At 44.5% G+C, this 12,379-nt stretch overlaps 1 protein-coding gene and 1 long non-coding RNA gene across 3 annotated transcripts in view; one reads left to right on the top strand and one right to left on the bottom strand.

The window, feature by feature from the left end:
* The window catches only part of LOC107033376 (uncharacterized), a 66,644-nt gene extending 64,298 nt beyond the window's left edge, over positions 1-2,346 (bottom strand). For both annotated transcript variants that reach the window (XR_012063844.1, XR_012063843.1), the window contains exon 1: positions 2,081-2,346. This is a non-coding gene — a long non-coding RNA (uncharacterized lncRNA). The remainder of the gene's footprint in view (positions 1-2,080) is intronic.
* A 126-nt stretch (positions 2,347-2,472) lies between these two features.
* The window catches only part of ZNF397 (zinc finger protein 397), a 44,781-nt gene continuing 34,874 nt past the window's right edge, over positions 2,473-12,379 (top strand). Inside the window, exons 1-4 of the mRNA XM_072949015.1 lie at positions 2,473-2,537; positions 3,972-4,467; positions 4,736-4,877; positions 8,154-9,194. Of these exons, the coding sequence (XP_072805116.1) occupies positions 4,054-4,467; positions 4,736-4,877; positions 8,154-9,194 (1,597 nt within the window). The 5' untranslated portion in view covers positions 2,473-2,537; positions 3,972-4,053. The remainder of the gene's footprint in view (positions 2,538-3,971; positions 4,468-4,735; positions 4,878-8,153; positions 9,195-12,379) is intronic.

The following is a 12,379-nucleotide window of genomic DNA, read 5'->3' as shown; positions in this document are numbered from 1 at the left end:
GACACCATTAAGTGGAAACTGTTGGCTAAGGCTCTTAAGAGTAATCAGTTACTATCCCACTGGGAATTTAAACCAAGTCCTAGAAATTTGCTATAAACCTAAGCCAGATACCTCCTATATACCTCTTGTAACTAAGTCATTAATTTCTATTTTAAATAGCTTTTATAAGGAATAAGAATTTGAATTTTTTTCCCTAGTGTCTCTGTTTCTGACCAATTTAAGCCTATCACCTATAATCAGAGCACCTATTGAAGGAGATGCTACAAACCATCATTCCTCTATCCCCTTTTTCTGTTTTTTTAACATAACCCTAATTTCATTCACCTTCCCCGGACTGTCTGTGTCTTTCAGGAGAGGCTGGGCCCTCCTCAGCCCTGGGATATGAATCTCAATTAGCCAAGCTTCCCTTGGAGGCCTCACCACCTCGTTAGTGCTAGGCATAGACAGCTGAGGCAATTTTAATTAATGAGCTATCCAGGAAAGTCTGCTGGGGGGGAAAGGTTTTCCTTAATCTTAAAAAGGAGCAGAATATAAGAGTGTTCCCTTCCCCTGCCTCTGGATATCGTCCTTGATCAGGACCTGAAATGGCCATTTTAGGACCATACTGGAAGCCAGACTGGAAAACAAGCCAACACATTTAAAGATGGCAGAGCAAAAAGAGGGAAGAGACCCGGTTCCCTGATAATACTGTCAAGTCATTAAATTAACCAACCCTGAGGATGGCATTACTTCCACACCTAGCTATGCTGGATAACAAAAAGGCTTAAACAATAAGGACATTTAGTAAAGTTTTCTAGCACTGCAGTTAAGAGCATTTCTTCTCTCTCTCTCAATAATTCCATTTCTAATAGTAGGCTTCTCAATTTAGCAAGGTGTGGTAGACTGAATGCAAGGATAACTGTCTAAATTTCTTACGTTCAAGCTGCTCCACCTATTAAAAGGTGGAGTCTATTTCAAAGCCCTTCCTATGAGTCTAGTCCTGCCAACAGAATACAGCAGAATACAATGACAGTTCCAGACCCAGGCCTTAAGAGAACAAGCATCTTCCCTTCCTCCTTCAATCTGTTGGAAACCAAGACCATGTAGGAAAGCCTAGGCTAAACTGCCGAATGATGAGAGACTACATGGAGAGACACTTTATGCCGGAGAATCAAGGAACTCCAGTCCAAAGGCAGCATCAGGAACACAGCAATATGGCTGACATCATCTTGAAACTTCCAGTCCCGCTTTAGCCAAGTGGGCTGACACCACATAAAGTATGGCCAGCCATCTCTGCTAAGCCCTGCCTGAACTACTGACCACAGAATTGTGAGCAATAAGACACCTGCTGCTTTTAGTCACTAAGTATTGGAAGGGTTTGTGAGGAAGCAACAGCTGAAACACAAGGTAGTGTTATTTGCTCTCTGGCTTTGTGAAATTGCCATAGTCCGTTCACAATGATGAATTATTTAGTGAGTCACTCTGAATGCTAATTAATATTTTTTCCCAAATATGTGTGTTTCAACTGTCCCAGCTCACAAAGGAGAATTTGTTCCCATTGATGTATCACCCTGTACCAACACTTACAAATTAATTAAGTACAAAAAGGGTGCGGGCGGGGGATATTTGCAACCTGCAACAAATGAGTTTATATCCTTAGGACGTAAAAACCTGTGGAAAATATAAAAGAAAAACTGTAACACTTCAATTTAAAAAATGGGAAATGCCGTTTACTCGAAGAACCATAAATGTTCAATAAACATGTGATGGAAATACCTTAACCTCAAGCTAATTTAAAAGAAATGCAAGTTAAAACAACATGAGGCGTCGTTTTTTATCTCCTAAATGGCCAAAGGAAAATTGAAACACTAAGGCTTAAGCTAGCCAGGTTCCAGTGAAAAATGGGAAAATCTTGCATTAGAGGCGCAGTCTGGGAATCCAGAGTGTCCTCGAACCATGGTGACTTAGGGGTCTCTGGTCACGAGCTGCTTGACTTGGGCAGTGTCTACGGTTGCAAAATGGGCATAGTATATCTACCGCAGAGAGCTGCTGTGAAGCTCAAACGGTATGCACAGGGAAGAGCAATATAAGCGGTTGTTACTTTTCAGCCAGTTCAGCCACGCGTTCACTTCTGTCCGACGTACTGGAAACGCACAGGAGTTACAGGAAAATCCGAATTCTCCTCTAGAAAACTGGAGGCGAGATGCATCGGGAGGGACGGGACACCAAGTACTGTGCTCGGCGGCGGGAGAAAGCCAAAGCAGGAGGCGGCAGAGGCAGGGAGCGTTGCCCTCGGGGAGGGGCGGCGTCTCCCAGAGACCCCCGCCTCTAGCGCACCCTCACCGGGGCGCCTACGCTCCGCAGGGCCCGCCGCCACCGCGGGAAGGCGGTGGGAAGATCCGGATTCGCGAGCTGATTGGCTGCCTCTGAGCATGGGGCGGGGCCGACGGGGGCTCGCGAGGGCGTGCGAGCGGAAGGCCGCGGGCGCGCACTTCCGGCCTTTGTGGCTCGCGGCTCCGGGACCCCGGCTTGCTCCCTGGCCGCTTTCGAGCTTTGCGGTGAGGGACGCGGGGCCCAAGGCACAGGGAGGGCAGGGAGGGCGCGCGGCCCGGTCGGCGGGCGCGGGGTGGAGGAGCCCCGCTGCTCGGCCTGCCGGCCCCCGAGTAGCACTTCTTGTCCGGGCGGCGTCTCCGAGCGTCTTGCAGACGCAGAGGAGGCCAACCCGCAAGCCCCTGCTTTCCAGCGGCCAGTGCAGTTATTCCCCCACCCCGTGACTTCGTAGATGCCGTGACTTAACCGTGATGTGAAAATAGAAAGGCTCGTGCAGCAGGGCTCGTTAATAAACCACACATTTGTAGGCTAAATATTCTGATCTCTAAAGTTAACTGTAGTGTTGGGGTAAATTATACTGATCGATCCGGCTAATTCAAGGGCATACCCTTCTTTCGATATAATTAAACAAAATTAAAAAAAAATTGTTGCCACTTTTCACTTTTAAAAAGGTTTACTTCCGTATATTCTAAGCTTTTTGAGAGTTGAGATTAACCTTTTTGCTGCTTTTGTGTGTCTATAATATCTGACATGTTTCTGAGCACATGGTAACCTAATACTTGGTTAATTTCATTGGTAGGCTTATTTATTCACGAGCGAAAACCTTTGTATCCGGAATATCCCACTCAGGACAAAGCCCATAATAAGTGCCTGTGTTTGTTTAAGTACATTATAGGAGGGGGAGGGTAAATAGCTCAGTGGTAGAGCGCATGATTAGCACGTACGAGGTCCTGCGTTCAATCCCCAGTACCACCATTTTTTTAAAAATGCATTAAATACTAAATTTGACCGAATATCCAACATTTTAATTTAAATCAACTCATGTTTTTGTTTTGTTTTTTGTGGCGGTACTGGGGATTGACCCAGGACCTTATGCATGTGCTCTACCACTGAGCTATACCCACCCCCCTAAATCAACTCATGTTTAATGTGGATTTTTTTTAATGCTTTATTACCACCTCAAATGAAGAACATTATTTGCCATAGGTAGGAGGTAACTAAAAATGTTTAAAAATCAGCATATCAAATCCTAGCTAGTTACCCATGGAATTCTGAAGCCTGTGCTTTATTAAAAAGGGAATTCCTAAAGTTTTATGGACAATGTTAAAGAGACAGACAATTTTCCTTAATGCGATCAGGATTGAAAGAATTGAAAAGGAGATTTCTCAATCTCTAGTTCATGTTAGTTTTGCATTCTTTTGCCAAACAAATTATCTAAAATAATTTCTCATAGCATAAAAGTGGTAGGAATTCTACAAAATGGGAGACAATGAGGTGAGTGATTTTCAGTTTGTCAGTTGGTTATCAATTGACTATTACTTAGTTACAGTCTCAAACCTAACCCCTTTCAATGTGTTACTTGGATAACTGATCTTTATTATTGTAAATTCTTAAAGACTTTTTTCATTGCTAGAAGTTAACAGTGCTTTTATATCCTTCAGGAAAGAAGAGATTACTCAAAGAAACTCTGGAGTACAGTGCCCAGTTGTAGTGAGCTTTTTGCTGAGGCCGTTTCAGCCCAGAATGGCTGTGGAATCCAGAGCAGTTTCAACCCCAGTACCTCAGAATCCTCAGGAACAAGAACTGATATTAGTGAAAGTAGAAGAAAGCCTTTCTTGGGGTCAGAAATTGAAGCAGAATGGGAGTACCCGATCCTGCCAAGAACTGTTTCGCCAGCAGTTCAGAAAGTTTTGCTACCAGGAGACACCTGGGCCCCGGGAGGCTCTGGGCCGACTCCAGGAGCTCTGCTATCAGTGGCTCATGCCGGAGGTGCACACGAAGGAGCAGATCCTGGAGCTGCTGGTGCTGGAGCAGTTCCTGAGCATCCTGCCTGAGGAGCTGCAGGTCTGGGTTCAGCAACATAGTCCAAAAAGTGGCGAGGAAGCTGTGACTCTGTTGGAGGATTTGGAGAGGGAATTTGATGACCCAGGGCAGCAGGTGGGAACGGGGAGATGTGTTGTGGGGAAAGGAATTTACAGACTGGAGCATGTGGCATCATCATAAGAGTAGGATGAGAATTTGTTTGTCTCTACTGAACCATAACCCTGAAGTGACTACTGGGGCCATGCCTGACTCTATCCTTGAATAGTTCTTTTGTTCCTGTCCCTCATCCCTGGAGCTGTCTTGCAGACCTCTTGGAGATTTTTTACTAAGCATTTTCCCTAGGGATTTTCTCACATAGCTAACCATATTTTACTGATTTCAGGTCCCCACTAGTCCACAGGGACCAGCAGTGCCATGGAAGGATTTGACCCGTCTTGGAGCATCCCAGGAGTTAACAGGCATCCAGTTCCAGCCTTTAAAGACACAGCTGAAACCCTGGGAACCTTGCCTTTCCCCCCAAAGTGGTAAGAAATAGAAACTCACCTGGGAGCTGTCATCTGGACTGTGGTTTTGAGGATACAGAATTAACTGCGTTTTACAACATGCAATGTGCGAGCCTCACCTTCATTATTCTAACAGAGGTGCTCACTTTTGCAGCCTTGTGTTCAGTAATCCTGATGAATTGTAGCCAGCCCTCCTTGTGTCATTTATTCACTAATTCCTTCATTACATAACTTAACGGGGCTAATACATGTCATACTGTGGTAGGCACCGGGTCTCAATCTTTAAGAATTTTCCCATCCACATGGGGCAGTGAACAAGTGAAAAGGCAATGATAATACAGTGTTGCGTAGTCAGTTATGGAATAAAAGTAGGTGCTGGTTACTGTAGGGGCACATATAAAGGCACCTAACTCAACCTGAGAGGTTCAAGGAATACTTCCTGGAGGAAGAGACCTCTAAACTGAGACTTGAACTGTGGGTAAAAGAAAGCCAGGTAAATCGGTGGGAGGAGGAGTTTCTAAGCTAAAGGGAAAAACTTTCTCTTCTCAGAACACTTCCGTCGCTGGATATGTGGGGTTTTCCCTCCCATTAAGCAGTTCTGACACACATTGCTCAGGACTAGTGCAGGCTTCACGAGTTAAGGTTTCAGCCCCAAAAGACTGCCCCCCACGTCAGATGCCAGTCGCCTGTAATGAGTCCCCAAATTACCCGCACTTCTGTCGGATTTGGCTGCAAATTGGAGGTTCCACAACCCCCTCCTCAGGTTTCATAATTTGCTACAATGGCTCACAGAACTCAGGGAGACACCTTACTTACCATTACTGGTTCATTGTAAAGGATATAAATGAACAGCCAGATGAAGTGGTCCGTAGGGCAAGGTCCAGAAGGGTTCTGACCACAGGAGCATCCACCTGTCTGAAGTTTGGGTTGCACCACTCTCCTGGGTGCATTCTCCATCCCTGAAGCTCTCTGAACCCCTTTGTTTAAAGTTTTTGTGGAGGTTTCATTAGGTAGGCACGATTAATTAAATCATTGGCCATCGTAACTAACTCCAACTCCAGCCCCTCTGGAGGTCAAAGGGTGGAGCTGAAAGTTCCAACCCTCTAATCAAATGGTTGTTTCCTTTGGCAACCAGCCCCCCTACCCTCCAAGAGCCAACACTTTAGCATGAACTCCGGTATCCTTTCATCTCTACCACATAGGAAATTGCAGGGGTTTAAAAAGCTCTGTGCCAGGAACTGGGGGTGAAGGCCAGTATATATTTCCTATATTACAGTGTCGCACAATCAAAGGCCACAAAGTGCTGAAGGTGAGAGAATACAACCCAGTCTGGGAATTGCGGGTAACTTCAGTTAAACTTAGAGGAGAGGTGGTGAGAGAGGAACCAGAGAGGAAGCTGTGACCCAAGTTGTGAAAACATGTCTGTTACCCTGATTTGTTTGTGTCCTGTGCAGTGGAGTACAGTTGAAGGGTTTTAGACGAGACTGACAGGACTGGATTTGTTTTAGAACTTAGTTGCAGAGTAGAGAATGGATTTGAGGAAGGCAAGAGTAGAGTCCTGTTAGAGACAGTTATAATCCAAGTGGCCACGGTGAATAAATCAAGATACGTTCTGGTGAGAGGTGGGGAAGATCTTAGCTGACTTCTGTTCATCAGCATTTAAACTGCATTGCAGTAGCTGGTCGTTGTTAAAAGTGGAGCATGTGGTAATTAGAGAAAGGCAAATCAAAACTACAGTGAGGTATCATGTCAACGGTGAGAATGGCTATCTTTAAAAACCTACAAATAATAAATGCTGAAGAGGGTATGGAGAAAAGGGAACCCTCCTACACTGTTGGTAAGAATGTAAATTGGTGCAGGCTCCATGAAGAACAGTATGGAGGTTCCTTAAAAAAATAAAAATAGCATTACCATATGCTCCAGCAATCTCATTCCTGGGCATGTATCTGGGAAAGACAAAAACTCTAGTTTGAAAAGATACATGCACCCTAGTATTCACGGTAGCACTATTTACAATAACCAAGACATGGAAGCAATTTGTGCCCATCAACAGATGAATGGATAAAGAAGATGTGGTATATATCTGCAATGGAATATTACTCAGCCATAAAAAAGAATGAGATATTGCCATTTGCAACAACATGATTATCACACTAAATGAAGAGAAAGACAAATACCCTATGATACCACTTATATGGAGAATCTTTAAAAAATGTACAAATGAACTTATTTTACAAAAGAAAAATAGACCCACAGACATAGAAAACAAACTGGAAAAGATGTATGTGTGTATAATTGAATCATTTTGCTGTACACCTGAAACTATACTTCAATTTAAAAAAAATTGGAGCCTGAGGGAGAGGAGTTGAGGGTGATACTCAGGTTTCAGTCTTGAACAGCTTGGTTAATGGTGGTGCTATTCGTATAAATGGGAAAACATAAGGGAAAAAAATACATATGAGATGTGTTTAGTTTGGGACATTTTGGTGCTTTCAGACATTTACAAGTAACATGGCCAGTTAGCATTGGCTATGAGCATCCAGAGCTTAATGGAACTGGGGTAGAATTGGGGATCTGGGGAGACATTAGCTTAGACATTAGTAAGTAGTGACTGAAGCGTAGGAGGTAGAGGATACATGAGAGCTCAGAACAGAACCCAGAGGAACTCATGTTTGAGTGATTGACCTTGAATCTAAGTTGGAACAGCCACAGAAATCAGGCTAATGTATTTGGAAGAGAATATCTCTAGAAGGAAGGTGTGGTCCCCAGAGTCAGTGCTGTAAAGAGGCCAGTAAGTAAGATCCAGAAAGTACCCGTTGGATTAAGCAGCTATGAAGGTGGTTGATTTTAATGATAGTCCTACGTGGCGGGCCCACAGGTAGGACAAACCAGATTACAGTATGGGGATGAGTCCAGGCAACCCTTTCAAGAAGCTTTACTCTGAATGGGCATGAGGTTGCGTGAGGGAGATGTGCAGGCAAGGGGCTGGATTTGAAGAGATGGGAAAGATTTGAATTTATTTGAATGTTGAGGAAGAGGAATCAGCAGGGAAAGAAGTTGAAAATATTAGGAAAGGAACAGTAGGTAATTAGCTGATCAGCCGAAGTCTCAGAGGAGGCAGGAAAGGACACATTTCAAACTGCAGATGTAGTCTTCCGTATTAGAAAGGAGGAGGTGAAAAGATACATGCAGATGGCTGTATCTCTGCACAGAAGCATCCGCTTTCTCTCACACTGAAAGTGAGTATTGAGAGGGACTGGAGAAATAACAGATTGTTTTTTGCTATTATCATTTCAGATTGTGAGATTAAGGAATCCGTGCCAAAGAAGCACGTTCCAGGAGAGAAATCGCAAAGACTTTCCCAGGAACCTGCATTTGGAGGAGTCGGTGAACACGAAAGCAGTTTAGGGTGGCAGCAAGCCAGTGCCACCGGGGAGAGACTGAGAAGATCCCCTTCCCAAGGGGGCACTTTTAGTCAAGTCATCTTCACCCACAAATCTCTAGGAAACAGAGACCATCACGAGCCTCAGAGAAGCTTGATCCTGAGTGCAAACTCGATGACGTATCAGAAAGTTCCTACAGAAGAGAGACCTCACAGGTGTGAGGTGTGCGGGCACAGCTTCAAGCAGCATTCCTCTCTGACACAGCATCAGAGAATCCACACTGGAGAAAAGCCCTATAAATGTAACCAGTGCGGGAAGGCCTTTAGTTTGAGGTCATACCTTATTATTCATCAGAGAATTCATAGTGGCGAGAAAGCGTATGAATGTAGTGAGTGTGGGAAGGCCTTCAACCAGAGCTCAGCCCTCATCAGACATCGGAAAATCCACACGGGGGAGAAAGCCTGTAAATGTAACGAATGTGGCAAAGCATTCAGTCAAAGTTCCTATCTCATTATACATCAAAGAATCCACACCGGTGAGAAGCCCTACGAGTGTAATGAGTGTGGGAAAACCTTTAGCCAAAGCTCAAAGCTTATCAGACACCAGCGAATTCACACAGGAGAAAGACCTTACGAATGTAACGAGTGTGGAAAAGCTTTCAGGCAGAGCTCAGAGCTGATAACCCATCAGAGAATACATAGTGGAGAGAAACCCTATGAGTGTAATGAGTGCGGAAAAGCCTTCAGTTTGAGCTCGAACCTCATCAGACATCAGAGAATTCACAGTGGAGAGGAACCTTACCAGTGTAATGAATGTGGCAAAACCTTCAAAAGGAGCTCAGCCCTGGTCCAGCACCAGAGAATCCATTCTGGGGATGAAGCTTATATATGTAACGACTGCGGGAAGGCGTTCAGACACAGATCAGTCCTTCTGCGCCATCAGAGAGTCCACACTGTAAAGTGACTTGTGAATGCAATGAGTACTGTAAATACTTTTGTTAGTCGAGAGGGTTTAATTTACTTTAGGGTAAGACTCAGGAAGGTGATGGTAAAGTACTAGATCTTGAGTCAGTCTGACTTTGTACAGCACTTCCCAGTGCTGATGTGCATTGTCCCCTGAAGGCTTTCCTGTGACTAATCAGAACCTCAGATGAAAGGATCATTGCTTCCAGCTTTCCTCTTACCATCAGGGATACTCAGGAGGTACGAAAGATGGGGATGTAACCCTGAGGCCTCATTTGCCATGAGAATGTCATGAAGAGGGCACAGCAGCCCAGGCTCTCACTGCACCTGCTGATTTGTGGGGCCCAGGGCAAGCCAGAAGTGAGACAGCGAAAAGAAAGAGTACAGATTAGTTTACCCAACTGTTCCTTTTTGAGTGGCTGCTCTATGCCAGGCACTAGGGACACAGTGGAATATAAGATAGTCTTTACAGTTTAATGGACAAAGCAAACAGGCAGTGACACTGGTATGATCACGTGACATTAAGGAGTACCTGACCCAACCTTGGGTAAGGGGAGGCTTCTGAGAAAAATTATCTAAAGGATGGGTAGGAGTTAGCCAGGGAGGTAAACAGGCCAGGAGGAGAATATGGCATGTCTGAGAAACTAGAGGGAAAAGACTGCTTTGCGTGGAACATCCCTGTTGAGTTCCTTCTGAAGTGGATTTTTATCTGTAAGGGAAGCGTGGATGCAGCCAGATCTCTGTTTACTACCCTGCCCTGAAGTAAAACAGGAGCCAGTGGAGACTTGTTAATAGGCAACACCTGGAGACCTTGGAACACAGGGTGGTGATCAGCTTTGTCTTGGTTTGTGTGACCCCAGGGAAAGGGTTAATGTGTCGTTTCCTTGTCCAACCTGGAGGCTAGACTCCACCTTCCATCGGGGTGGGGGTAGGGGAGCCAGAAGAAGCCCAGGCTAGAGGTTAAGAGTCATAGAGCTCCAAATCTCTCTCCCAGACTTAAGGACTGCCTTGGTTCTTAAGACTTGATCAGAGCTGCTGTCCGCTTCCTCCTAGCTCCCAGGGCTGTGGGTCAGAAGCTGCGGTGGCTGCCGTATTGGTTTCTGGGGCTGTGCCCCAACAGTTCCTGGTGCACTCCCCTGGGCTCAGGGGCTAAAAAATGTGTCCACTGCTGGTCTGTTACTTTCCAGGCACCACACGTGTTCAGTTTTGAGTTATGTCCGCAGAATTTCACAGTCTTGTGAATTTTGTTAAAGACAATGCTGAAGGGAAGTGACAGTGACAGTCGTGGTCCTTCCAGAGACTGCCCTCTTCTGATGGACCCAGCAAAAAAAGTATCCAGACTGGTGCTTCTCAATGCAGAGCAGAAAGGTGTAGAGGTTAGTCAGCAACAGAGATTTGTTGTTTAAAGTAACTAATAGATCACAGTTGTAACACACCTTACCGGAAGTACGGATCTTTGGGAATCTAGAATCCTGTGCATAGGAACAGAAGAGTTTTCATAAGGATATAGGTCATGCCCCTCTTGGGGCACACAGATGAGCCTGTACTGGCCAGTAAGCGTGGCGGGAGGGCTAAATGTCCATGCTTGGAAGGAGAATGAAAAAAGAAAGGGACATGAAGTGTAACGAAATAGCATGATAAAACTCTTCAACTCATACTCCTCTTCCACAGAGGAAGACAAACAAACTGAAAAGGACAGGACAGGGTTAAGTAGGAATTGATACAGTGATTATTACAAAAGAGAGAGTATAGAGTTCTTAACAGATATTGATAAGTAATAGGCACTTGCAAAGGGCTTTGTATATATGTATTACTTCTCAGGCAGCCACATTTTGCAGATGAGGAAATGAAGGCTTAGGGCCACGGCTTACTCAAGGGCATAGAGCTACAAAGAGGTAAGTAAGGTCAGACTTTGAACCCTGGCAGCAGGAGTCCAGAACGTGTCTGTGGAGCCACTTCTCTGTCCTATCTTCCCATGAAAAAGTCCCAGTAGGAAAACAAGGGTGCTTACAAAGGCAGATCACAAAAGAATAAATGCCAATGGACGATAAATGTTAGCCTTGGTGGAATTAAAAATGTATATTAAAGCAAGAGTTGAGATGTCAGGTTTCCCCCCCCCTCACAAAATCAACAGAGATTCAGGGAAATTGGGACTCTGATGTGAATAGATGCTGTCTCTGGCAATTAATACCAGCAGCCTAAAGCATTGCCTTTTGACTTTAAAATTCTACCTGGAAATGTATACTTCAGAAACCATCACGAATGTATACAAAGTCTTGAAAGCTGTTGAAAGTGATGTTAATTAATATTAAAATGACAATGCGTTCATAGCTTAAATAAAAATGACATATACAATATGGTTCATGTAAAAACATTTATGCATTAAAAATGTTGGAAATATATCATCTCAACATGCTATACTGGTTATGCCTGGGTGAGAAGTTTATATGTGACTTACATTTGTGTTTTGGTCTTCCAAATTTTCCTACATAAATATCTAAAACTTATAAAGTTAGAAAAAAGAAACAGAATGAAAACCCAGGATAGTTGAGAGGTAAGAAAAGCTTGTGCTTTCCATAGCAGCTTTGTGGCTTCCGTGTCCTAGGAGGTTAGCTAACTCAGTAACTGCTCTGGGACTTCCTCACTGATAAATGACAATACCCATCACTAGTGTACAAAAAAACCCTGCAAGTTATAAATCTGTGCACATGTGTGAGCTGTTTGCATGAAGATTTATAGATGAGAAAAGCAGTAGCCTTGAAGTGGAGACTTGTTCACATTCGTGCTTTTCTATGACTTCTGCAGCCACAAGCAAGTCCCCTCACAACTCAGTTGAGAGGAGCTGAAGTAGATGATCTCTTTGCAGTTAAAGCTTCAACGTTCTACGTTTATGAAACGGGGGCCAACATAAGGCAGATGTCAAAGGTCATTGTGTTTTTCCTTCCCAGCCTTGCTGCGGGAAAAGTAAGCCATCCCTTGCTTCTCTGCTCAGAGCTCTCTTGTTTCTTTTGGTACAGAAGCAGTCCAGTGTTCACCTTAAATGGGTTCTGCCCAGATTCACGGACTTAAAAAGAGGTGGAATTCAGGCAAAGTGCTTAATAACAGCTTGCTATCTTTCCCGTCCTCCCTCCTCACTTCCGCAGGCCACAGTGAACACTGTCCAGCTCAAAGGACTGGA

Source organism: Vicugna pacos, chromosome 24 (assembly GCF_048564905.1).
Source record: "Vicugna pacos chromosome 24, VicPac4, whole genome shotgun sequence".
NCBI classification, from domain to species: domain Eukaryota; kingdom Metazoa; phylum Chordata; class Mammalia; order Artiodactyla; family Camelidae; genus Vicugna; species Vicugna pacos.
The sequence above is the reverse complement of the archived record's forward strand: the minus strand, read 5'-3'. Positions and strand labels throughout refer to the sequence as shown.